We start from the raw sequence: 25837 nt of genomic DNA, 5'->3' as shown, positions 1-25837 counted from the left end.
TTCTCGCTCTGCATTGGGGAAATGCCGACGGCTCGCAGATGTTTCAGGATGTGGTAGGTTCGGCAAGTGCTTACGTGTGAGGCACATTCAGAGGTTTTCTTCCCGCATTGTGTAACACAACCCCATGGCTATTATCTTGGTGAACGCATTCTTGCGTCTTTTCAGGCTTTTAGGTTTCGAGAATAGAGCTCAAACCCTATTGCCTCTTTTCCCATCTTAAGGTTTGACACCCCGGCCTGAACTGATAGACCGTTAATATAAAAGCATTATGTCCCATTGGTAGCTCGGTGTGATCCCTACCCATATCGTCGTACAAGCTATCTCTCGAAAGGTTTTGATGCAAACTTGTCCGAGACAATGATGCTCCCTGAAGAACGTTAAACCAGACGTTGCATCCATTGCCGAGTCCTGTGTCCATTAAAAGGCTAGCCCCTGGTGAATCTCTGCTCCCAGTCCCTTATTCAGTGCTACACCAATTGTTCTTGAGAAGCGTTCTGCACTATCCAACTTTGATCAATATCGAACCGGACCTCTCGAGCACGATCCTGTAAACATCCATACTCTATCTAGTACAGACACTGCAGACAACATGCATTGCAAGCCTGCTATCGCAACCATTTCCCTGGGGCAGGCCGGTTTGCACGATATTCGCGACAAGCTTCGCGAAGCGGCCGCTTGCGGGCTCGGAGGCATTGAGCTGTTCTACGATGATCTTGAAGCGTTGGCCCGATTGCTATCTACCGACACCTATTCCATTTTTCAACCCCCGTCGAGGCACAACATACAGGAGGCGGCGAGAACCATTCGCGAACTTTGCGACGACCTCCACCTGGTAATCTTGAACCTGCAACCGTTCCGGTTCTATGAGGGATTGGTTGATCGTGCAGAGACTGCCCGTCTCCAAGAACAGGTTCTACCAGTCTGGCTCGAAATCGTCCAAATCTTAGGCAGTAGCACTATACTTGTTGCTTCCAACTTCCTGGGACCTGACCCGGTCACCGGCAAAGCCCGCACTCACTCTGGGCGACTCGATGTTATTGTCGACGATCTGCGCGACATGGCAGACCGAGCAGCGCTGTGCTCCCCGCCAGTCCGGATTGCCTACGAGGCCATTGCCTGGGGCAACGAAATTCACACGTGGGAGCAGGCCTGGGAGGTGGTCCAGCTGGTGGACCGCCCCAACTTCGGTCTCGCTCTCGACACCTTCAACATGGCCGCTGCCGTGTTTGCGGACCCCACAACCAAGACGGGCATGATTGAAGACTCGGCCGCATCAGCCCAGTCCAGCATGAAGGCGACGCTGCACCGCATGGCGACGGAGCTGGACATGGCCAAGGTGTATGTCGTGCAGCTCGCAGACAGCGAGCGGCTGGCCGAGCCGCTCCGGTCGGGTCATCCATTCTACGTGGCCGGGCAGCCCCCCGGATGAGCTGGTCGCGCAACGCCCGGCTCTTCCTGTGCGAGCCCGAGCGCGGCTGCTACCTTCCCGTCGTCGACGTGGTGCGGCTACTGATGGAGCAGCTGGGTTGGCGGGGATGGTTGTCCTACGAGGTGTTCTCTAGGACATTGGCAGACCCAAGCCCGGAGACACCAGCCACACACGCGGCGCGGGCGGCCAGGTCGTGGCAGAATCTGATAGCGGTAATTGAAAAGGAAGGAGGAAATCTTATCAGGGAAAAGCTGTGATTTGCACTAACACATAAGTCTAGTCCCTTATTGTAGCCTTGTACTGGAATCAAGGCGAGCTAACGCCAGCATTATCAGTTCACTTGAGTACAATTATATAGCTGTCAAGTGTGAAATTAATATAGGAAGCTAGCAATCCATGTTTACCTACTTGTGCGGAAATAGAAATATATAAGCTGCTTTTAACTTTTAAAACGCTCTTCAAGATAGTACTTCTGGCCCACCATATGGATCTTCTTCCTGTCCGTTTTCTTAGATGCCGTCTGTGGGATCCAAGTCGCCAGCAGGAAGGATTTCGGCACCATGTAAGCCGGTAGGGCCTGGGCGATGCAGTGCTTGATCTCCTGAACTTTGGGGGCCGCGAGCTCATCCCGGGTTGCGTCCGACAGCGTGGGATGGTCGTGCGGCTTGAGCGCTGCGGTGCCGTCTGGGTGGTCGTCGAGGTAGATGTATGCGGTCAACTCGGGGTCCGCGACGCCGTCGATGACACCCAGCAGGTCGACTACGACGACATCCTGAGGCGTCAGGCACTTGCGCGCGTGGTGCTCCACCTCGAGCGCCTCGATGCGGCAGCCGTCCAGCTTCAGCACCGTATCCTTGCGCCCCAGGTACTGGATCGTCCCGTCGTGGTGCAGACGGCCCAGGTCGCCCGACCGGTACAGACGTGCCTTCGCGCGCCCCTGGTGCATATGTGTCAGCCAGGCCGGCGCCTCGAGCAGGAAAACGGCCTCGGAGTGTCGCGAGATCTGGTCCAAGTACTGCCGCGAGAGGTGTGGACCCTCCATGAGGAGCTCGCCGACGGCACCCACCGGCATGAGCCGCTCCGGCGAGGACGGGTCCACCACCCATATGGCGCCGCTGACGGGTCGCCCGATCCGGTCGTTGGTCTGGGCCGTCACCTTGTCGTTGAACGCACAGCAAATGGCCACCTCGCCCATGCCGTACTGGTTGATTAGCTTGGTCCTGCTGCTCGTCCATTTATTGATGAGACCTTTGGGCAGGGGCTCGCCCCCTACGCAGAGGATTTCGAGGCATGGAACGTCCGCAGGGTCCAGCTTGATCGCGACGGTTGGCGTGAGGAAAGTGATGTTGGCTTGCAGGATGTTGATGTTGTCCGCCAGGTCCTGCGCCTTCAGCGTTGAACTCGGCACGCAGCAGCAGCCTCCAAGGACGAGCGGCACGAACAGCTCCAAATTACTGATATCGAACGCGTAGTCGTCGAAGTGAAGGAATCGTGTGTGCGGGCCGAGGCCTAGGCGACGGGCGTAGTCGAGGCAGGCTGTGCTGTACGACTGGTGGACCTGGATGATGCCTTTGGGCTCCCCGTGCTGCCAGACGTGAACAGTAGCAGGCAGGCGTTGTCGGGGCCGACGGAAGTGCAGGCGGGTCCGCGCTTTTCCGGCAGGCTACGGATAAAGTCCAGGGACACCTCAACCACGGTGTCGACGAAAGTACGGAACCGGTCAGCGTAGGCCAGGCCGGTTAGCATGATCCGCGCCTGTGTCCGCAGGATGATCGAGTCGAGGTAAGCTGGCGGGTGTGTGGCGTCAATGGAGATGTAAACTCCTCCCGCGCGCAGGATCGCGAGCCTCGCGACGATGGCCCAGGTGGACTTGGGGAAGCAGCTAAAAATGAACGACTCGGGCATCACACCAAGGGAAACCAGATGGTGCGCCAATCGGCAGGAGAGGTCGTCCAGCTCGCCATAGGTTAGGTCCCCATCCCAGCCGCAAACGGCCATGCGTTCAGGGTTTAGCCGGCACTGCCTGAGAATTAGGTCGTGAATGCAGACTCGCTCGGTGGGGGAAACCGGGGGAGGTGAGGTGGCGGATGATCTTTTGGTCGCCGTACGAACAGGTCTCGAGGTCTCGCACTGCTAGATTGGGCGAGGTGAGAGCGTCCGACAATACGTGATTGAGAGTCCCTAGCACACCACATGCCAAATCACCAGGAATAGAGGAAACACAGTAGTCAATACTAGTGGTTATGCGACCATTGTATGTCTTTGTTATGGTAATTGAAAGATCCGACTTTTCTCTCAGAGTCAGCCTTGCTACCAAGAATTCACGGCATTCAGACTTACCATGGAGTTTTCCGGATGTTTGTGTCCAGACTCTAAACCTTTGAAGCTGAGTGACGTGTTCCAACAATCCGCAAATGGTACAGGCGAGACATAGAGTATGTCATGCCCCTTCGGAGAAGACAAGTAGTGCGACAGATGGCCCTGATGCAGTCGCTTCATCAAGTCGAGTAGATTCTCGGTCTCATCCAGGCGTAAGAGGCACAGCATTGAGCCATCCTGCGTCGCGTCACGATCTGTATCGTTGTTGTGATTTCTAATGTCGTCTCCCTGACCACGGTACTCAAAGCAGGTTATCTCGGACGCCACGTAGCATTGCAAGACTATGGCCCAGACAGCCTTCAAGATCGAAGGAAAAGAAATTCCCTGGTCTTCGAACCTCGACTCAATATCATTCCACCTACCATTAAGAGTCGAGGTTAGGGATTTTTGGCTCGGCAAGCTGGAGTCGCATGCCGTCAGTGTTGACACGGGGAAGAGGCAAGCAGGCACGCGAGCTAATGGAGGTTCTGGTAAAGTGTATCCCGGCATTTTCCTTTTTAGAACAGAATTATTAGAAGAATTCGACCCAGAAAGCGAGGAAGTATCTTCCTATTACTTCGGACCAACGAGCTCACACTCAGTCATAGTAACCGTACTGGTAAAATCATGCTGCTGAGGGTTTAAATTTGTTTCAATCCCAAGGTGCCGCGAAGTTCCTATTTAAATGACGAAAAGGGCATATCTGAAGCGCCAGATGCCGTATTTGGCACAGGACACATTCAGGACGGTCTGTATAGAGGGTCTGTGTAGCAAAGCGGCTGCAAGTCTCATAATTCCGTGTGCCTGGGCTTACCCCATAGGGGCCTGATTTGAATCGGAAAAGATCTTCAATATATGTGCCAGGAAAGGACCGGGCCCAGGCCTCTCTGGAAAGTATTCTCGGACATCCCCAAACTAATAATCATGGTGGCATGCAGCGGGCCAGAAGCGAAAAGGACATGTGGCATGGGACACTTATTTGTTGGGACACCCGAACAAGTGAACATATGAATGATTCCGTCCATTATCTAAGTCCTTTCGTGAAATCTTGCAGTTCTTTACCTTTTGAGTACCCTGTTTCTTTTTCTTCTGTTATGAGAACAAAGCCAAAATGCCGGATCAACCGCTCATAAACCTCCCTTGGCACCTGCGACTACGTTCGAGCAATGCGTTTGTTATCACCGCGGTCGCAATTGCTATTTTCACGGCATGTCTTCTCGTCGCCTGTGTATGTCTATTACTAACCCCTGTTTGACAAGGATACGTTCCTTTATGGGTACGCCAAGGCAAGCTCTTGTACTAACGTCAGCTAATCGCAACTTGAGGGCCAGACAACTCATTCCGGTATTTCCAGATGTGATCCGTGAGAGATGCTCAGTACCACAAGAAAAAGGTAATGGCAACTGGGCCGGTTTGGTTCCTTCTTGTCTATTGACAAGGTCACAGTGCAGCTATTCACGTCGGTCGCAGTCGGCCTTTCTGGTTTAGGTAACGTAGCCGGAGCTTGTAAGTACGATCCGACAACAAAGGAGTCTGAAAGCTTACACCTGCAGTTGCATTTGGCTATATGGCAGGTGTGTAATCAGCCTCTCTTTCCTATGCTTACAGCTGTGGAAATGATTGACAAAAACCAAAGATCATGTCCGAAATCGTCGCACATCATTGCTTCTCGGCCTCGCGGTCTTTATCGGCGGGACGGCCATGGTATGGGCCGCCAGACACATCACTGTCATGTGCATTGGCCGGCTCCTGCAAGGACTGGCATCAGCGGCAGTATGGAGCGTCGGCCTGGCTCTTCTCGTGGACACCGTAGGCAAGAGCGAGGTTCCAGTGGCCATGGGCTACATCAACATCGGCTTCAGCTGCGGTACTGTCGCTGGTCCCATCGTCGGAGGCGTCACCTACTCCATTGGGGGATTCAATACCACCATGGGGCTTGCTGTTGGTTTACTGGGATTAGACGTTGCCCTGCGTCTACTTCTAATCGAAAAAAAGGATTTGTTGGCTACCACGGAGGCCCTGGTTACTCAGGCCGATGACACCGATTCTACTGACTCTGGCCCAGATGCCACCACTCCGTTGTTGAGAGAGCAACGTACGAGCGCTACAGAAGCTAGAGAGGAGGCAGCGGTCGGTGACGAAGTCACGACGGAATTTGCCTTCGAAACATTGGTCAAATCACGCAGATTGCTCGTGAATCTCACCTGTGCACTCATCCAGGCCGTCACCATGAGTGCATTTGAAGCCACCTTGCCAATCCACCTCCAAGAGACCTCTGGCTTTAACACGCTGATCACAGCACTTGTTTTCATTCCATTGATGGTCCCGGCTTTTTTTTCGCCGATTATCGGTTAGTATCACGGACTATGGGAGTACGTCGTCCTTATACGGATAATTAACTCTCTTCAGGACTGCTCTGCGAGCGCATCGGTAACCGACCAATCGCCGCAACGGGCTATATCATCTGTGGGGTAATGCTTGTGTTGCTGCGGTTCCACGACAGGCACGACACCCTCCATGAAGTTGCAGGTGCTGTTGACCTTTCCTTCATCGGCGTGGCCATGTGCATGATCATGACCCCGGTACTGAGCGACATTTTTGACTCTGTCGAAGAGCTTGAGGAAGAGACACCAGGGCGGTTTGGCCCATATGGCGCATTTGCACAAGCTGTATGCTACTGTTATTCCATAACACCAGTCCTCCCTTTGACTGATACTAACAATGACGAATAGTACGGTCTGTTCGAATTCTCGTATTCTGCCGGTGTTCTCATAGGTCCTTTGCTAGGTAAGTAGGAATCTTGAATGATCGGGCTTGAAATTAAGTGAATATCTCGTATTAATAATTTTAATAACAGCTGCATGGCTGAAGACACAGTTTGCATGGTCTGGATTAACTCTTGTTCTTGGTAAGTTTTATATCCTTAATTACTTTTATAACCTTTTTATACTTAAAATGATTATTTAATAACTTAACTAGGTATTATTAATATTACTACAATTAGTATTATATATATATTATAAAATAATTATTTTAATATAACATTATTATGGGGAAAAGTGCTCGATATTTACGATGCTAAAGATATAGTCAACTCTAAAGATAGGTCCATTGGCCTCCATCGGTCCGAAGCCAATTTGTTGCAGCACTCTCGAAATTGCAGATCTTCGAGCTTTGCTGTCGGCTCAACGCGCTCTCCGGAGACAGTATCTTTTACAATCGTACGCGCGCTTCTTAATTCGGAAAGCCATATAGATCCCATATCCGATATTCCCGCGGTGCCCTCTTCACCTTATGACTTGCCAAGCTTCAGCGTGCGTAGCAAATATCAGCTTGTTGCGAAGGAGTGTATACCTGATGGAAAGAATCACATAAAAACGGCAGTCGACCGTATTTTGACGGACCCATCAATGGCCCAGAGAAATCTACTTGTCTTGCAACAAGAAATAAAGCACAATCGAGATGCATTTTACCAGGCTCTCCGACGCAGGAATGTTATGGAAAGAGAGAATTTGAAAAAGGAAAAGCGCCAGTTACTCCAACAGCAAGCTGTTTGGCTTTCTGTCGCTCGTAGCCTTCAATCATACAAGGACTTGATGCTTCAGAAGAACGCTGTTATCGAACGGGCCGTAGAGGCCTATGACCAGAGCATTGATACCAAAGAGTATGAGTGTTCGATGGGAGAAATAGAGTTGAAGCTGTCGGAGCAAGAGTATTCACTTGGTTTATGTCTTGCAGATGCCAAAATCGAGGACGGAAGCATGACTGATGGAAGCAGACTACAACATCCAGCAAGGATGCCGTGGGGCGTCGTGGAGTAGCCAGCGGTGCTCATAGTTTCATTAGCTCCTAGCCGCAATTCGTGCTGATCGCCTGTCTCCACGGCACTGAGGCCCGCACTCGCTTTCTCTGATTTCAAACTGATTGGGACGATGGCCCTTGGTCGCAAGCGAAGTACGCGCTCCACTCGTGGCCGATGACCTGAATCAGGGGCATCGAAACGAGGCGCGGCTGATGTGTGTTTGGGTCTCCCCCTGTCGGCCCCCTCGGTTTGTAAACGGTGCCGAAGCTGGTACATGCGCTTATGCCACGCAGCAGCCCAGATGCCCAGTTGCTCCAGCGGGTCCTTTGCCTGGAACGGCGTCAGGGTTTTGATCGGGACCGCGATGAAATCTTTCAAAGGCTAAGGGGCTGTTTGATTCACATGTTTATCCAGCTCATCGACCGTCCTCCGTAGTGGCGTTTCTTCAGCCATGTTCAGTGCCAGGATGAAATCGACCTTGTTGTGGCTGGATGTGCTGTGTTCTGGAGTAAGTAAACTCTCTGGCGCGCAAACTTGCAACACAGTGCCATCGCTCGCAACAATGGTTTCCATGTGGCACGCCGGCCCAGGCGGTCCTGATCCCTTCATCTTCGTTATGCAACCGCCATCGATCGTGGCATTCATGACCGACTCGCACCGGACACTGTACCTAGGCTTGGAGGGGTCATGATGCCAGGAGTGCAAGAAAGCAGCGTGCGATCGAAAACCAAGACGCAGGATTAGACCATGAGTAAGATGATTCCAAACATCTTCGTGACGCTTCAGCGCTACGGACTCCCTCGTGTCCTGCAGGATAGTGCACAGGTCCTGCAGTACATCTCTCGCCGCTAAAGCAGTGTCGTCCTGTTCGAAGGGTTTTGGCACCACATTTGTAAAAGGAGGATTCGCGGGTGCTGGCTCGCGGACGGCCTCCAGGGGCAACTTGACACCGAAACGTTTCACTTCATCGCTTACTTCCGCCGGGACCGTCTTAATGTTGTGGGTGGCGTCTTGAAAGCGTTGAAACAAAGTATGAATGTCCTGGGGCAGAAGATGCCTGGCCACCTCCATATTCATCGGACCAGGTCTGACCAAGTGCGGCGTCTCCATTTTGTGCAGCAGGAGTGCCGAACGTTGCCTCGCGACACGGGCCGACCTTCTGGGATTGTCCGTTGCACTTGGCCGTGAGGTCTCCGTCCCGATGACCGCATCCTCCTGTTCATTTCGAATATTTCGTTCCCCCTTGGTGACGTTCCCTGTTGGGCCGGCAACGTGACGACGTCTGGCGAGTTGGTCCAAGGCGGCGGTGATGACGCATTGTATGGGTACTTGGAAAGGCGCGCTCGCTTACTAGCTCTGTCGGGCTCTTCTGAGTACTTGATTTCAGGGGCAGGAACGGCGGCTTCGAGGGATGTTAGCCAGTGTTGAAGTCGGTGACGACGATAGTCTGCTTCCCGGCGTCGCTGTTCTTGCGCCTTTCGAAAGATGGCAAATTGCGACGCCGTCATGCGTTGGTAATTGATAGAGTCATCATATTGCTGGCCGGGGCGGCTTTGTGCGCTCATTATAGCTAAAGAGCGAAGTAGCGTAGCGGTTACACAATCCAAGCACTTAGTCGAACAGTAAGGCGGATTTGGTTAGTTTTCGTGAGGTATCTATTGCCGGCTATGGATTAGTGCGATGTCGGTGTCTCGGGCGCATTGATGGGTGAGACAGCGCAGGTTCAATTGATGGCATGAATGTTGTATATGAGTAAGTTTGCCGCAGTACTAAGCAAGACAAAGAACTGGCATAGCGTGCTTGATTGGAAGCCACTAGCTCATGGTTAATTCTTTCATGGATCCGCTATAGGTAATTTATAAAGTCCTGCTCCATGTCGCCAAAGAGCTTGTGGAAGCCTTTTTGTCGGCGGTGTATGTCTTTGTTCGCGATGGAATACAGACTTTTCGGTATCTTGTACATTTCGAAGATGCCTATGACCAGCGGATCAACTATTCCAGCACATGGTTTCTCGTGGGTTATCGTATCCTACCATTCTGTCACGATTTGCTGGTAGCTGGCCGCCGGGAGAAACAACGATCAGGGAGGGTACACCATGAGCTTCAAGACGTCAATGGCCCCATCATGCAGCGGTACCACACTTTCCACAAAGAATTTCAGCGCCTCATGAGAAATTTCTTACTGACGGTCACAGGAGTCACCTCAGAAATTCTGATAGGGCGCTATTGTGATGGATATAAACTTTGTGGGGCCTCATATGACCTGACAACGCTCTCGAATAGCACAATGTCGCTTCCCTTCACAAGGCCTGATATCACTATCAACACGTCTCGATTTATCATGTAATGAGGCTGGCCTGATAAAGCAACTCGGAATATGCCAGGGCCTGTTACGATTGCTAAAGACAGAGGGTCAGCTCAGCCGTGTATGGAATGGTGCTGAAGGGATGAGAATCTTTGCTTTTCGAGGCTAAGCCATCGTCGTTCGGGATCCCTACCTGTTATTGGCCTAAAATGCTACCAGTCTTCTGCCTTGTTTCGGCCACGTATGTCAGCTCGTATGGTGCCATGGCCAAGACTTGAAGAACTCCACAGCCTGATACTACATTTTCTAGTACCCTGCCCTCATTGTTCATTTCCTGCCTACCTAAAACTTATTTAGGCCTTGATGGAGAGCACCCGAGAGGACCTGCCTATGTTCTCATTCGTTATGGAGACACTTCTGTCCGAAAGAGAAGTCCTGGTGTACCAGTTTACCCCTCCCCCCACCGACTCACCTACGCCGGTGAATCGTCTGGCCTGTTCGTTACAGGACGGTAGTGGCTATTGCCATCGATGTCGTGGAGTTCAAGAATGCCATCTATTCAGTGTACGAGGCTCTGAGCTACGTTTGGGGGTCTTGAAAGGACCTTCGCATGCCATAGTTGATTGCGCCAATGGAATATACCAACGCTTATCAGTCACTCAGAACCTGCATGGCGTTCTGCAAAATATCAGAAGCAAAAGCTCAACACGCATTATATGGATCGACGCCATCTGCAACGGCCAGAAGGATGATATCGAGAAACGCCCACAGGTGGGTATGATGGATAGGATATACAAGCGGTAGAGGCGCATCGTGGCTTGGCTGCGCCTCAGAGTGAGCCAAAAGCGATCTAGCAATGTCACTAATGGAGTCCATTGGGTCCCAGGCTATTATCGACTTCGAGTCAGGCAACCGGGAACCAAAGGCTATTTCAGGTGACGCATAGAAGGCCCTGGTAGATCTCAACATGCCAATAGACTTCTCAGAGGTTGAGTTCCGCTCGCTCGTCGCGCTTCTTTGTCGGCCCTGGTTTACCCGCCTGTGGATCCGACAGGAAACCTTTCTCGCCAACAGCCATGCGATCATTTGCTGCGGCGATTTGCGGGTTTTCTGGACCGCTTTCCGGAATGCCCTGGCCCTGTTCCATCGCAAATCCAAGAAATCCGAAAACCCAGGGCCGGAGAAGGCCGCCTTCTGCGCGGCCATCCGCCGCATGGTGGGCGTCATCTACCAGCCCCGCGAAATCCGCCTCGACGATCTGCGAACCTACCTTCACGCGGCCGGCTGCGGATATCAGCGCAACCACGTGTTCGTCGTCAAGGGAATGCTCCAGGATGGGCGCCCAGGGACCTTGGGGTCACGCCTGACTACACCGAAATGTACGAGGAAGTCTACACGACCGCGGTAGAGCGGAGCGTCGCGCACTTCATCTCGCTCGACATCATCGGCCAGTGCGAGCTCAGCAACTCAGCGGCGGTAAGTCGTCTGCCGAGCTGAGTACCCGACTGGTCACAGATGTCTATTCTATAACGATTTGAGCTGGAAGCGTTTGCCTCCTCTCACCTTGCCCCATTGTACCATATCGTCACCGACAACCAGAAGCGACTCACGCGGGTGTTTGGGACAGTCGCGACAGAGATTGGGACCATTGGCCACACCACCGGCCTGAGATAGGACCATGGACTGCCAGAAAAGATTGCGATACTGCATGCTGCCATCTCCATGCTCGACGCCACAGTCAGATCTGTCCACGCTCGAAACGCCAACTTTGTGCAGATGTACATCCATGGGCTGCAAGCCGGTGTTCGCGCGAACAGACACCACCCACCGACACTGTACGATGCCTCGGCGCACGACTATATCGAAGTGGTTCAACAGCTCCTCGCGGGGACGCTAAGTTCAGATAGAGCCGCCGCGAACCCTGGTATGTCCAGGGTGGTAAACAACTACTGCGAACACCTGGTGGGCCGACGCCTTGGCTGGGATGCAGCTGGTGTCCCCATCCTGTGTCCCGGGCACGCCAAGCCGGGCGACCAGGTCAGTCTTCTCGTGGGCTGCAGATTCCCGATGGTGCTGCGGCTGGTTGGGGACAAACGGTATGCGGTGGTGGGCCAGTGTATCACGAGGGATACGTGCGACGGCGAGGCCATGCTCGGACCGTTGCTGCGTGGGACCCGGGTTGCCAAAGTTGCCGGTGCGTAGTGGGAGTTCGGCTACGTCGCAGAAAGTACAGGAAACGTGTCGTTTCTAGATCTGAGGCTAGATGATGAAACCTTGCTAGGGCCAGATGTGGATGCTTAGGGCCGCAGAGTGCAAGAGAAACCTGGATCGGTCATCTCCGTGGTGCCGTATCGGTTGAAAGAGCTGGTAAGGATGCGGGCCGGACATGATCTACGTTGGTTGGATCTAATCTAGCTACCCATCATTGAGGAATTGTTGGCTGTATAGCTCAACCATCGAGCGACAAGGAACTATATCGTGCAGCGGTCACAAGAATAGATTGTGCAAATGAAGCCAAAATCAGAAGTATCAAAAGTCCCTGTGGTTTTGCAATATCCGGTGGCTTCCGAGTAACAAGCCGACTTCATCTCTAAACCGATATGCCTAGGTTGTAAACATTGATATATTCTTAAATGAACATACCTTTCTGAACCGTCTGCGTGCGTCAATGGGTCATCGATGCGGTTGATGATATAACTATAAAACTAATTCTGTGAAGCCCACCCATTGACACAATGACTGTCAGTTGAAACGACAGGGATATTCGAAGCTTGCACGAGCTTTGCGACTGTCCGGTCGTCGTCCATGCTGTCATGTAGACGGTCATCATACAGAGTCAGGGCCGCAGGTGCTGTTTCTTTTGTTGATTGCATTCTGGGGGCAGCACTTAACTACTACCTCATTCGCTCACCTGTTTGTGCTGCTATGCTGTGATGCGACACGAGCCACGCTGAAGATCACGACCACAGCCCTAATTGGCCATGGCTATAATAGTGCCATCTTGTAGACCCTATCTCTTGCCCTGAATGAGATCGATCGACGTGACATTGAACACATCCATGTCCAACTCTGAGCTACTAATTGCAGTCCGCCCCGCTGTTGCTGGGCCTGGTCTCACATGGCCCCTTGTTTAGGTTCTTCATTCTGCATTCTGACCATTTTGTGTCCTCAAACCTGTACATAGTGGCATTCCTGCACATCATTACATCAACACGGCCACCTCAGCCCTGAATCAACCTTTGGCGGATACGCCGACTCGTCCCTGCTCGTGGCCCATTCTTCGTATGAGTCGAGATATCGGTGCTCAAGCTCTGTCATGTAGCTGACCAATCTGCGGGGTGTTAGATTATCAGATATCCCGATCGACTAGAAAGAGGAACTTACTCGTTCCGATAAAGCGGGTTCCCCCAGCTTAGTGGCCGATACTCTTAACCTCGAATGCTCTTCTAGCTTATCAGCAGAAGCTTCATAGCACCCCCACAGTTTGATTTACTTGCAGATAGTAGAGTGTGATGCGGCCGTATGAGTCTTCCTCTGGCGCCGACTTAGGATAGTGGATGTGGTAATTATTGACAAACGTCATTCCAGTCTTCTGTTGAGGATGACCCCAAACTCTTATGTCAACTTCAAAATGGTCAGCTTCCATCACCTAAAAAGCCAGTATTGTGCGGCTGTGACTTGCATTCGTTGTGTCCATACATGGACATCGGATCGTGTATGATGGGCTCTCCATCCTCTTTCACTCACAGGTTGCCGTCCCAGAGATTCGTGTGAAGGAGGGTAGGTGTAATCTCGCGGCCACCGGTTTCCAGGGGTCGCAGCAACTGTGGAATCAATCGGTTGAAAAGCAAGTTCACGAGGCGTTCAATCTCTGGCGTTCGTGGGCCCTGGGCGATTTCCTGAGCGCGGAACAGATAACGCACATAGCGAACAAAGAAGTCTTCCCACGAGACGCTTTTCTCAAGTACGACTGGAATAAGGCCACCAGCCATGGTTACGTGCCAACCGTACATTCCATCCTTGGCGGTGGCCTGTTGATGAAGATGGGCCATTCGTGGCGGCAAGAGCTGTGGATCGGCCGGCTCGTTAAATATGTCCACGAAATGGCACAGCAGAAAGAATATCGCAGGATCGGAGGCATAAGAGCCCTAGCCAACTGGGTCTGGGCAGATACCTGGCACAGCATCGTGCATGGCTTTTAGGGACTCGTACTCGCTGTGGTACATGACTCTGCCGGACCTGAAGTTGGTAGCCTTGAGGAAGTAGGATCGCGATTCGCCACCTAGTTCCGTCTGGATCTCGGCGCTTCGTGTCCAATTGCTATTTCCATGCGGGTCGATCGAGACAATCTCGCTGCCTTCTAGTAATACGAAACAGGTAATATGTAAGCTATCATAGCACTGACAGATCGATCTGAGCTTTGACATACAGGCCATAACATTGTCATCGACACTTTCGATGATATGCTGGGGGATTTCGTTGGCACCCATTGCCCACTAAGCACTCGATCCGTCCCCTAGGGCCTTGAAGTCTTCCTTCGTCTTTAGGTTTCGGTTGTTTTGAACAGCAGCTCGATTCCTTTCGGCTATTGGCCCTGTCGTGAAATGTGTCTCGTTCTCGATACGGGTTTCGTCTGTTTCCACGTTCACCAGTGACTCTGGTGGTAATTCATTCACAGCTGCTATCCCGAGACGGGTTGCTTGTTCAATTTGACGAAATTGGAGTTGTCGTGAATGAATTGAAGGAATCTGGGTTGGGGCTAGGCATTTTCTCAAGAAAGGTAGTTATGTCGCTCGAAGAGCCTCTCTGCATACACCGGGGTCGACCCCCAACTGATAAGCGCCGACCCGGATAGCTATTGCGTGAACGTTGTGCTGGGCCAATCAGAACTCGCCGCTTCAGCCTCGATGATACACAGGATACTACCAAGGAATATGAACCTCGTCACCCCGCACCAGTCACGCCGTATGAGATCAACACATAATTCCCTGTCCAAAGATAGATTCCAACCTGGCTGGTGGTTTTGGTCAATCGCAACTCAAGTACAAACCGAGCCTGTTCGACAGATTACACCACCGAACCGACGTTGTAACCAGGCGCCATCTTGAATCCGCGCCAGTAAAGCCTCGCATGCGGGAACGGGCCGAGCCTCTCGCATAACCTCCTGGGGTCAACGATGGCGGATAAAGTGCCATGGCCTCGCCACAGAGACTCGAGCTCAGAGGAGCATGCCTCACGTTCGTCTAGTGCTGGCGAGTCGCAGTCGGAAGTCGGGCCCTTGGCGAGGCCGACGACTCTGCCCAATCGATCCCATTTCACACGCCATTTTTCTCTCCGTCAAACTTCATCTCAATCGTCAGACAGCACGGATGTGAGCCCCAAAGGACCGTTGGGCCTCACAACTGTTCACCGGTCACCCTCGGGCGATATATCGACCGCCCATATCGTGTTCGTCCATGGACTAGGAGGGGGTTCTGAACATACATGGTCGAAGAATGGCGATCTTTGGCCTCGCGACTTGCTCCCGAAGCAGGCACCGTTCCAGGGAGCAAGTGTTCACATCTTTGGATACGACTCCAATTTCAAGGAGAGCAGCACTTTGAACATTCAGGATTTCTCCAAGTCTTTGCTCAATAGTCTGCTCAGTAATCCCGGTATCCATGATGCAGATGTACGTTTATTATCCCGCTCCAACGACCTCAATACCACAAGCCACGACTGTCTGTGGTCATTGTTTCTTTGACTAACGACTCCCAAACAGTCTCCTATCATTTTTGTCGGTCATAGCATGGGCGGTCTTGTTATGAAGCAGACCTACATTATGGCGAAACAGATGCCCGCATACAACAATGTCGCAACGAGAATCACGGCCATTATATTCATAGCAACGCCACATACGGGATCCGAGTTGACGCCGATACTTGAAAGGCTATTTCGCATGACCTCGGGGCTAAAACCATATCTCGAAGATCTACGCCGGAATTCCAATACCCTCCAAACAATCAACACACTGTTTCCGGCTCATGCAGCAGACCTCATGATCCATTCGTTCTATGAGACATATGCACTCAGTATCGGGGGCCTCGGAGACGTCATGATCGTTCCTAAAGCGGATGCAGTGCTCAACTATGCCCATGAGCAGTCGGCTCTTCTGTATGGGGATCATAGGAGTGTTTGCAAATTCGAGACAAGTACAGACCTCCAACATTTTCTGGGTCAGAGGGCCCCCAGGCTGCGGCAAGTCTTGTATCGCTGGACATATCGTGGACGAGCTAGAGATAGCCAATCACCAGTGCTGCTTCTACTTTTTTAAGCATGGTGATAAGACCAGGTCGTCCATGGAGAACTTCCTGTTATCCATGACGTGGCAGATGTTTCACTTTGCTCCGCCAGCTGACTGGCTGCGCACGAACAACGCACCGCTCATCCGCGTCACGAAGCTGGGGGACATTTTGTTTGCTGTGAAAGGGGAGGTGGCAGTTGTCAGGAAAGGCCTCAACCGAGCGGTGGGTGGGCGTAAGTCGTTTCCAGTCGACTGGGAAGACCACAGGGTATTGAAGATCAAGCGGCACGCATCATGACAACCTCCACGAGGCAGACAATTGACTGAAATATCGCAATCAACAATGCTCGACAAACTCGGTCTAAAAGGCCACAGCACAATTACGGGAGAGACGATGGCCTAGAAGACCGATTTACAGGCGCCTTGCTTGGACGTGTTTCCACGGGCGTCTCAAGCTGGTGAATACGCGCGTTCTTGGAATTTGGATCAACCTGGGTGGATCGTATGACGCACGTGGGGGGATTTGCTACCGAACGGGCCTAATAAAAGCAACATGGACCAAGTTCGCAATCAAATGGTTTGGATGGAGCAACGACCAACTCTAAGCCAACGACATACGATAACGTAGGTCGGCCGCCTGCAACGGAAAGGAAGATACGGAAGATCAAGGTCCGCGAGGGTGGAGGGGTAATTGGAAGCCGGCCACTGGTCATGCCATCTGCACACATAGCTGAGCAAGCCGCCGTAGTGAAAGATGCACTGCTTAGTGAAAGATGCTCGAATCCCCTCGGGTCGTTCCTCCGAACAGCCAGCCACCATGCTCCAACCCCTGTGGCAGTGGACACTATCGCCTGCTAAAGACGCTTCTAGGCTTGAAGCATGCAGCCAAATTGGCAAAAAGAAAATTGCGATGGCAAACTTGGCTTTTGTGATTGACCCACCATCACGAGATGCCAAGCAGGCAAACGCGTAAGGCCACTCCATAACACATGCAACTAAACTACCCCTCCATCCCTCATTCCCTCCTTCTCCAGCTATCCAGGCAGCCAGGCGGGTGTTCATCCCAGCCAGGCGGTTCGGAACTGCTGTCAATTAAGCAACTCTCATTTCCCATCGCAACAGGAGGCTGCATCCATCCCTGCCTACCTGCGCAAACTGTCGCGATCTACCGACGCCATAGCCCGCCGCGCAATGGGAACGCACGATTCCACCTGCCAAGCCGCCCGTCTTGTTGGATGTTGGCGCTTGCCAGTTACACAGCTCGTGTTTGACATACACACGGCCTGCATGGCCAACCCTGCATGCTCAGCGGTGCATTAGACATGCGTCAGGAAGGGACACACCCTGTGCGACGCAACAGTGGCACGCGCACACGCACTCCCCAACACCACGCCATGCTGCCATGCCAAGCTGCCATGCCTTTTTTCCCCTACCCGCATCTGTCGCACTAGCCTGACTCTTTCTTGAATCCGTGATCCTCCTGTTCTTTCAACCTTTTTCTCGTCTTGTCTTCTGAAATCTGAAATCCGGCTTCGTCCCGCCGACATGTCCTGTTCGCCATCATGATTCAATCGCGGCGCTCTCGCACTGCGACCCTGCTTCTCGCCATCTTCCTAACCGCCTCGTTCTACACGGCCGCCCGCATCGGCATCCTGGGTCCCTCTTACATCCGATCACCCTTTCCTCTGCCCTCCTACCACCACCACGGGCATGCCGCCGACGCCAACGCCACCGACCTCCCCGATGGAGCGTTACCACGACCGTCGGCGTCCCAGGACCCGGCATGCGCCTGGATGCCTGACACCTCCAACATCCTCGTCGTCATGAAGACGGGCGCGAGCGAGGCGTTTGCCAAAGTGCCCACCCAAATGATAACCACGCTGCGTTGCGTCCCCGACTACCTCGTCTTCTCCGACATGAAGCAGACCATCGCCGGCGTCGAGATCCGCGACAGCTTGGACACGGTCCTGGAGGAGGCCAAGAAGGACAACACCGACTTCGTCCTCTACAACTACCAGAAGGCCTGCGAGGTGGACCTGGAGAACTGCAACAAGGAGGGCGGGGACGCCGCCACGGCTGGTTGGAACCTGGATAAGTACAAGAACATCCACATCGCCGAGAAAACCTTCCGCCTGCGGCCCAACTACGACTGGTACGTCTTCATCGACGCCGACACCTACGTGCTCTGGCCCAACCTCGTCCAGTGGCTCAAGAAGTTCCGCGCCACCACCAAGCACTATTTCGGCAGCATGACCATGATCAGCGAGTTCCCCTTTGCCCACGGCGGCAGCGGCTACGTCATCTCCAAGGCGGCCATGCGCCAGTTCGGCGGCAGGCCCGACGAGAGCATCGCCAACAAGTGGGACACCCGGATCCACGACTCTTGCTGCGGAGACTACATGTTCGCCAAGGCCTTCAAGGAGGCCACGGACGTGACGGTGAAGAACGTGGTATGTAAACCCTTTCCGGCTGGCGTTGTGTGAGAGCAGCACTAATGATCTCATCGCAGTGGCCGACCATCAACGGCGAGAAGCCCTACACGCTGCCCTTTGGGCCTTCGCACTGGTGCCAGCCCGTCGTCACCATGCACCACATGAACTCGCAAGAGGTCTCGTCCTTCTGGGAGTACGAGCGCGACTTCTTCCAGACGAGCTCGCAGTCGTTGACGACGCAGCGCACCATGCTGCTAAAAGACATCTACAACCACTTCTTCGCGGCCAAGATGCGGGCCAGCCGCGACGACTGGGACAACCTCAGCGACGACGTCTTCTACCTCGACCGTGACGCCAAGAAACACGAGGCCTGGGTGCTGGAGCGCACCAAGAAGGGCCCCATGTCGCAGGTCGAGCGCAAGGCGCACAAGAGCTACGAGGACTGCCGGGCCATGTGCGAGTCGGTCCAGGACTGCTTTCAGTTCCTGTACCACGACGGCGTCTGCGCCTCGAGCTTCTCCTTCAAGCTGGGCCGGCCCAACCGGAGCGAGCAGATCCCGTCGAAGCGCTACCGCAGTGGCTGGATCGTGCCCAAGATCAACAAGTGGATCGAACGGCAGGGCGAGTGCAAGAAGCCTATTTGGCCTGCGGTATAACACAATGAAAGCATCGTGGCTCTGTCAACCAGACGACACGGCACGAGGGCTCATCCTGTACATAATGAGAGTAATGGGATATTGGGACATGATGACTTTGGTATCTTCAGTGGGCATGCTGAGACCACCCCATCATATGTTATTTGGGAACGGGCAAATGAGCAAGGCGTTTGTGTGTTCGGCGCAGCCTCGTTATTGGTGGGCATGGCTTTGGGCAGGCACTTTTGTCAAGTGGTTGCATCCATAGAAAAGAATACACTCTCGAAAAGAGTGCTTGACAATCTTGCCCAACTGTTCTCGTTATGTGTTACGGTGCACCGTATCCATGATCTGGCCATTATTGTCACACCAGCTGATCTGCTCGTCCCCCGACCACGGGGTCGGTGAAGGAGCACGGTGGATCTTTCGTTTCCTTCCCCAAGCCAGGGGTATGGCTCGTGGGGATGCGGGACGCCCACGCGGGGAAGCTTACCGTTCCATCCCGCGACAGCTAATTTGACGATCTTCGCGCAGCGCATTCGCAGGTCTGGCCCCCAATCGCCAATTCAATAGTTCCACCACGCTTTCCATGCACACCCCACAAGCCGCAGAGCTTCGGTGTGTCAAGCTGCGGCACCGCTCTTCAGGGGAAGAAGCGGTATGGCGCCCTGGCACGACAGAAGAGGAAATAGGAGCTGCAAACACCAATAGGTAGCTTGTCGTCGTTTCATTGTCGCGGGATTTAGAGTTTGAGTCTACTGGCAAACTAACTAATTGTTCATACACTGGCGACCAGAGCGAAATGAGGCGGTCGGGCAGTACCATAGGAGTTGCATTTGGCCATGAACGGCCCTTGGACATCGGGGACGGGCGGTTCCGTCACCAGCTATTTGTTCACCTGGGCACGTACCGGCTCCGTTGCTGGGCGGTGCCGCAATGCGCTGTGGCGTGCGCTATACCGCCAATTGAAATCACCCAATACGCATTTGTCTGAATGGTCCAAACATTTTCGAATGAATATTTCCCGTGCAGTTCGTGATAGCAAGTGTGGTAATGCCGTGGTAATGAATCATTTTGCGGCCGAGACTTGGGATGTAACCCAGACTCGGAACGTACATCAATCAATACAACGAATGGCGAAGCCATGGGTAGCGGAGTTTGATTCGAGTAGCTTTCAAGGTACCAAAGATCAACGCCGGGTCATGCACGGCACAGATAGCCCGGCTTGAGTTCGGCTTCACCCCAGTCACCAGATCACCTCCACTTTGGCGAGAGACTACACCGTACATTCTTTCATAATCTGGATTAGTAGTTCGGGGTTCGTCGCGAGCCCACAGAGATTCTCGGCCAGCTCGTCTGGGGGCGACTCGGCGATGATGCTCCTCAGCTTGCTGGAGCTCATGTCGGGGTCCATGCTCGGCTGCCTGGAGCGGATGTACCGGACGCTGTATCCCTTTCTAGGGCCTTCTGTCCGCATATAGCACATCCAAGCCTCGTCTCCACTCGTAGGGTCTGTATCTCCCTCCCCATCCTCCGCAGGCTCGTCCGTCAACCCCTGTTGCCGCTCCTGCTGCCACGGGTGAAACCCAGCCAACGGAAGCGGGGGTTGCTGGCCACCGCCATCGGCATCGAAGTCGGCCGGTCGGCAGATGTTGGACGTCACGACGCCGTGCCACGCGAAGCACTGCGGCCCGGACAGCTTGACGTAGTCCGGGCCCAGCAGCTCGTGGAACTCGAGGGCGAAGCCGTCCTTGGCGCAGGCGGCGTTCAGCCGGGCCTGGAACGCCCACCAGCCGTTGACGTCGCGGGGCATGACCCAGAGCCGGCTGCGCGTGTCCTTGGCCGCGTGCGCGTCCAGGCCGTCCTCGAGGAGCCGCAGGCGCTGGTCGAAGGTCAGCCGGAGGGGTTTCGCGTCGTCGCGGACCTTGCGGTCGGCCCAGCTCTGGCCGTGCGCCATGACGATGACGGCGACGGCGTGGAAGCCCGCCGCGTCCCGGCTGTGCTGGTAGACGTGGTTCAGCAGGGCGAGGTGGCCTCGGTGCGGCGGGTTGAAGGTGCCGATGTAGTAGATGACGCGGTTCTTCCGGTCCCGCCTGAGCGTGGGTGGCAGCGTGTTGGCGCCGCCGTCGGCGAAGGGCTTGATGGAGGGGTCTCTGGTATAGGCCTTGCGGATGTATTTTTCCAATTTCGCCGTCTCCGGCTCGGATCTAGACGTTAAACTCTTCAAATATTCGAACATGGCGACTTATTCGTTAAGAGACTGATACCAATAACTCCCGACGCGCTGTCTCTCTGTGCCTCTCATTTCACGGCGTGGAGAGGCGTCTCCTAAATGCTTGAAAAGCAACTGATGCCTCGTGTCGCCGTATGTGCATCCTGTTGCCTGGCACCTGGCTAGCTGGGTGTTCCAAAGATAGTGGGCTCGCAAGTGCTGCGCCCCTGGCAAAGTTCCAATTGAGGCTGCAATGCAGTTAGCCACGTTGATTGAAGTTGGACGATGTTTAGCAGTGTTCGCAATTGGTTGGATTAATGACATGCAACTACCAAGAGTCCACATTGTTGCCTTGCATCGCAACGAAACAATCAATTTAAATCGAAATACAATCGATTGGAACTCGAAAATTAGTCAAATCCCTTTCCAACTGCCTCGGAGTATTGCCTTGATAGACTCAGGTAATGCTCGTCGGTAGTGCTGGCGGAAACTTGGCAAGCAGGTTGTGTTCTCTCGACTCCCGACATCTTGGGCTTCTGACAGCTATGCACACAATGTAGACGAGCTTCAGCACCCGAAGAATGAATCAACAGAAAAACTGCAATTGGGTTATTGGGCTTCCAGCCTATTGCGCGAATACGTATTCGGGTACGTTATCATTCATACCTCTGTATTGGCATTGGTATCAAGATCAATCTCGGTATGATGAAGGGTCCTTTGACCTTGAACTAGGACTCGCTCCTGAGCCTGAGAGCTTAACTCCGATGTCGTAACCAGCTGCGCACATTTGCCAAGTTCCCAACAGAGCCTATTGACGGTCACTTTTCTTGCGTGGAGACGGCCCGTATTCATTTATAGTCTCATGTATGCAGAGCAATGCGAGTATCGATATCGAGATACGGGCAGAACCGCACCTGTGACGTAGAAACACAAAGCTGCGTCGTCACCGTTGTATCTACGAGTTCAACAGAAAGAAGTCTTGAGATCGGAGCTAACAGTGGCCGTGGAGTGGGATGAACGCATGGTCCCTTGCTTTATCGGTCATTGCGGGGTTGACGATTGGGCTTTTGCTGCTTGAGCCGCACCTCTTGACGTCGCCATGAGAGTCTCTGCCCCATCCAAGACCCAATTCTCTGTTCATCGTGGAATCGCATCGTCGGGTCGTAGAAGCGAAGAAGGCAAAGAAAGAGATCGTCCTTTTCTCACGGCGTATTCAGTGGAACAGGGGACCCGATCTGACGTAATTTACAGCGAGCAGGGCTGAACTACTGCCCCAAGTCCTCCGACAGGGACGGTTCTTTCACGAACGGCGCATTTCTGCGGGAAGCCGTCCAGCCATTTGACAGTGGATTGAATTGGCAATGCAATTTTTCAGTGTATTCGGTCCCCTACACCCTCTGCCGAGTTTTCGTGGCAGACATGGAGGTTGAATGGGAAGAAATACAGGGACATGCGGCGGTGCTAAATGACGCAAGCCCCGAATTCAGTCACACACTAGCAAAAATGTGATCCGGGCGGACCGGATCCAGGGCCCAGCAGGGCAGTTGGATGCTGGATGCTGGATGCTGCTGTGGGGGTCCCTTTTTCTGTCTTTAGCTGACTTTTAGGTGGCAGTAGGTCCCATGCATCCAGCTGCAGAAAAACCAGGTTAGCCTGGACCGGTAGCCTGAGGTAGCCCGAGGTCAGGCTGACTGGCCTGGACTAGCTGGGCACGCTGGGCATGCAGCACGTCTGGCCCAGAACTCTCCTTGCTCTCCCAATAGCGGCGCCCGTGTTGGCTCGAGTCAGGGGTAGGGGGCGCCCAGAGCATTCCGCGAACCGGACTCTCCAAGCAGACTCCAGTTTACTGAACCCAATCGCCTATCCGATCGGCGCAAAACAGTTGACCATCACCAGTTTTTTGAATTGGCGAGTGCATGCAATTGCGGTTTTGGGAACTCAATGGTGAGATTCCCGCGCGCAGGAGTCAGTTCTAGATTCCAACCACCAACCGGCACAGGCCAAAAACCGGAGCGGGCGCGTACACCGATAGACAGACGGGGTGCCATTCGGCATCCGGAATCTGTCCCGTGCTGCGTGTGCCAGTCTGCCAACTGCTGCTGGCTGCTGCTGCTGCCGCGAACCCCCACCCACCAGCCGCTTCTTCCTTTTTCTCCCACCCTCCTCCCGCGAACCGTAACAGCGTCGCAGCCAACCGCCTCCACGTGCAGCAGCAGCTGGCCCAGGTGACCGGAGGTTCTGACCAGAGTGCCGGTTCATCCTCCAGGGACCATGGTCTGTCGTCACTCGATAACCCATAAAACAACACCCCAAAAATGCCATCCACATTTATGACAAGTGTCTCCAACGCCCCGTCCAGGCGCTACACGTATCGCATGAGGTGGATCCCCGTCATCCACCGCTCTTTGCCACAAGCCCTGGACCCGGTTCTTATCAGGAAAACTCCTACGTAGCTGGCTGACTAGATAAGAAGAGGGCGTGGGCCGGACAGCTTCGAGGGGCAGCTGGTAGTCGTCCAATTCCATTCTTCATCTTCATCCTCACCATTTACAAGCAGTCGTCCTCACCCCTCCTTACACCAGACCCTCATACTCACCCGGACGTCGACATCACACACAACACCCAACATGCCTCACAGCCTGTCCCCCTCGGCCCTGAGGCTCAGCAACAAGAACCTGCCCGAGATCTGCTCGCGCAACACAGAGGTGGAAGCCTGCAGCTACTCGCGGGATAACCTGAAACACGGCATCGTCCACGTCGGCGTCGGCGGCTTCCACCGCGCCCATCTGGCCGTCTACGTCGACAAGCTCCTCTCACAGTTCGACCTGAAGGACTGGTCGATATGCGGCGTCGGCATCACCCAGTGGGACGCCCCCATGCGGGACGCCCTGAAGCCCCAAGACTACCTCTACACCGTCATTGAGCGCTCCGACCAGGGCAGCCAGCCCAAGGTCATGGGCTGCCTGACCGACTTCCTGCTGGCCCAGGACGACGCCGAGGCCGTCATCGCCAAGATGGCCGACCCCCAAACCCACATCGTCTCCATGACCATCACCGAGAGCGGCTACTTCTACAACGAGAACACCCACGAGCTCGAAGCCCACAAGCCCGAAATCCAGGCCGACCTCAAGGGCGACGGCCCGCCCCGCACCATCTTCGGCTTCCTCTTCGCCGCGCAGGCGCGGCGCCACGCCGCCGGCCTCAAGCCCTTCACCGTCCTGTCGTGCGACAACATGCAGGGCAACGGCTCCATCTCGCGCAGCATGCTGCTCTCCTTCGCCAAGCTCAAGGACCCGGCCATCCACGCCTGGCTCGAGAAGGAGGGCGCTTTCCCCAACAGCATGGTGGACCGCATCACGCCCCGCACCGTCGAGGAGCACAAGACCTTCCTGGCCGACACCTTCGGCATCGAGGACGGCTGGCCCGTCGTGACCGAGCCCTTCATGCAGTGGGTGCTCGAGGACCAGTTCAGCGACGGCCGCCCGCCCTTCGAGAAGGTCGGCGTCCAGGTCGTCAAGACGCTGCACGAGGTCGAGCAGTTCGAGATGCACAAGCTGCGTCTGCTCAACGCCAGCCACTCGGCCCTGGCCTACCTCGCCTACCTGTCGGGCTTCGAGTACGTCCACGACGTCATCGCCGACCCCGTCTTCAACTCGTACATCATCAACATGATGCAGCACGAGGTCCGCCCCCTGCTGCCCGAGATCGAGGGCGTCGACATCGACCAGTACTGCAAGACGCTGCTGGCGCGCTTCGGCAACCCCACCCTGCGGGACGAGGTGGTGCGCCTCTGCCTCGGCGGCTCGGGCAAGTTCCCGCAGTTCATCATGCCGTCCATCGCCGAGCAGATCCGCCGCGCGCCCTCCAACCCCGCCGACGGCGCCCCGCTGCGCCGCCTGACGCTGGCCGTGGCCGGCTGGTTCCGCTTCTCCAACGCCATCGACGAGCACGGCAACCCCATCAAGGTCAACGACCCCATGGCCGACGAGCTGCAGGCCAAGGCCCGCGAGGGCGGCCAGAAGCCCCACGTCCTGCTCGGCATCAAGATGCTGTTCGGCGACGATCTGCGCGGCGACGAGCGCTTCGTGCGCGAGCTCACCGACGCCATGGAGAGCTTGTACACCGTCGGCGCCCGCAAGACGCTGGAGAACTACGTGTAAAAAAGACAGATGCAACAAGAACGCGACGAAATGATGAAATGATATCCAAAGACAGGCGGGCGGTAATGATGGAGAGCAGTGGTCGACATGCTTGAGAGAAAAGTTCAGGAGTTCCGGGCGGTCCTTTTTCGAAATGACATATTTAGAGACACTTCATGTATACGGGCTTCGAATGCCCATAGATATATAGACATGAGATAATGATACAACAGCTGCGTTGGC

The 25837-nt window shown here is 54.3% G+C and overlaps 12 protein-coding genes across 12 annotated transcripts; 7 read left to right on the top strand and 5 right to left on the bottom strand.

The window, feature by feature from the left end:
* Positions 1-589: 589 nt before the first annotated feature.
* On the top strand, positions 590-1429 carry PG998_010352 (uncharacterized protein; the record flags this gene model as incomplete). Its single annotated transcript, XM_066877168.1, has 1 exon — positions 590-1429. One exon carries the CDS (start codon positions 590-592, stop codon positions 1427-1429), a length of 840 nt encoding a protein of 279 aa, XP_066729324.1.
* A 439-nt stretch (positions 1430-1868) lies between these two features.
* Positions 1869-3772, bottom strand: PG998_010351 (uncharacterized protein; the record flags this gene model as incomplete). The annotated part of the gene is made up of 2 exons (XM_066877167.1): positions 1869-3092; positions 3770-3772. The coding sequence occupies 2 exons, from the start codon at positions 3770-3772 to the stop codon at positions 1869-1871; spliced, it is 1227 nt and encodes a 408-aa protein (XP_066729323.1).
* Positions 3773-4898: 1126 nt separating this feature from the next.
* On the top strand, positions 4899-7608 carry PG998_010350 (MFS amine transporter; the record flags this gene model as incomplete). Its single annotated transcript, XM_066877166.1, has 8 exons — positions 4899-5015; positions 5227-5293; positions 5341-5361; positions 5424-6137; positions 6197-6456; positions 6520-6574; positions 6645-6695; positions 7043-7608. 8 exons carry the CDS (start codon positions 4899-4901, stop codon positions 7606-7608), a joined length of 1851 nt encoding a protein of 616 aa, XP_066729322.1.
* Positions 7609-7970: 362 nt separating this feature from the next.
* PG998_010349 (uncharacterized protein) lies at positions 7971-9154 on the bottom strand (the record flags this gene model as incomplete). The annotated part of the gene is made up of 3 exons (XM_066877165.1): positions 7971-8599; positions 8655-8804; positions 8941-9154. The coding sequence occupies 3 exons, from the start codon at positions 9152-9154 to the stop codon at positions 7971-7973; spliced, it is 993 nt and encodes a 330-aa protein (XP_066729321.1).
* A 1706-nt stretch (positions 9155-10860) lies between these two features.
* PG998_010348 (HET-domain-containing protein) lies at positions 10861-11301 on the top strand (the record flags this gene model as incomplete). Its single annotated transcript, XM_066877164.1, has 1 exon — positions 10861-11301. One exon carries the CDS (start codon positions 10861-10863, stop codon positions 11299-11301), a length of 441 nt encoding a protein of 146 aa, XP_066729320.1.
* Positions 11302-11615: 314 nt separating this feature from the next.
* PG998_010347 (uncharacterized protein) lies at positions 11616-12095 on the top strand (the record flags this gene model as incomplete). Its single annotated transcript, XM_066877163.1, has 1 exon — positions 11616-12095. One exon carries the CDS (start codon positions 11616-11618, stop codon positions 12093-12095), a length of 480 nt encoding a protein of 159 aa, XP_066729319.1.
* Positions 12096-13100: 1005 nt separating this feature from the next.
* On the bottom strand, positions 13101-13885 carry PG998_010346 (uncharacterized protein; the record flags this gene model as incomplete). The annotated part of the gene is made up of 2 exons (XM_066877162.1): positions 13101-13224; positions 13641-13885. 2 exons carry the CDS (start codon positions 13883-13885, stop codon positions 13101-13103), a joined length of 369 nt encoding a protein of 122 aa, XP_066729318.1.
* Positions 13886-14041: 156 nt separating this feature from the next.
* Positions 14042-14383, bottom strand: PG998_010345 (phosphotransferase enzyme family protein; the record flags this gene model as incomplete). The annotated part of the gene is made up of 2 exons (XM_066877161.1): positions 14042-14250; positions 14323-14383. 2 exons carry the CDS (start codon positions 14381-14383, stop codon positions 14042-14044), a joined length of 270 nt encoding a protein of 89 aa, XP_066729317.1.
* A 686-nt stretch (positions 14384-15069) lies between these two features.
* Positions 15070-16579, top strand: PG998_010344 (NACHT and WD domain protein; the record flags this gene model as incomplete). The annotated part of the gene is made up of 4 exons (XM_066877160.1): positions 15070-15564; positions 15655-16046; positions 16114-16409; positions 16545-16579. 4 exons carry the CDS (start codon positions 15070-15072, stop codon positions 16577-16579), a joined length of 1218 nt encoding a protein of 405 aa, XP_066729316.1.
* Positions 16580-17738: 1159 nt separating this feature from the next.
* Positions 17739-19264, top strand: PG998_010343 (uncharacterized protein; the record flags this gene model as incomplete). Its single annotated transcript, XM_066877159.1, has 2 exons — positions 17739-18626; positions 18686-19264. The coding sequence occupies 2 exons, from the start codon at positions 17739-17741 to the stop codon at positions 19262-19264; spliced, it is 1467 nt and encodes a 488-aa protein (XP_066729315.1).
* Positions 19265-20519: 1255 nt separating this feature from the next.
* PG998_010342 (uncharacterized protein) lies at positions 20520-21482 on the bottom strand (the record flags this gene model as incomplete). Its single annotated transcript, XM_066877158.1, has 1 exon — positions 20520-21482. The coding sequence occupies one exon, from the start codon at positions 21480-21482 to the stop codon at positions 20520-20522; it is 963 nt and encodes a 320-aa protein (XP_066729314.1).
* Positions 21483-24082: 2600 nt separating this feature from the next.
* PG998_010341 (Polyol:NADP oxidoreductase) lies at positions 24083-25615 on the top strand (the record flags this gene model as incomplete). The annotated part of the gene is made up of 1 exon (XM_066877157.1): positions 24083-25615. One exon carries the CDS (start codon positions 24083-24085, stop codon positions 25613-25615), a length of 1533 nt encoding a protein of 510 aa, XP_066729313.1.
* Positions 25616-25837: the final 222 nt, after the last annotated feature.

Source organism: Apiospora kogelbergensis, assembly GCF_038363985.1.
Source record: "Apiospora kogelbergensis strain CBS 113332 chromosome Unknown utg000006l_segment0_segment0, whole genome shotgun sequence".
NCBI lineage: Eukaryota > Fungi > Ascomycota > Sordariomycetes > Amphisphaeriales > Apiosporaceae > Apiospora > Apiospora kogelbergensis.
Note: the sequence above shows the minus strand (reverse complement) of the source record. Positions and strands in the feature narration are given on the sequence as shown.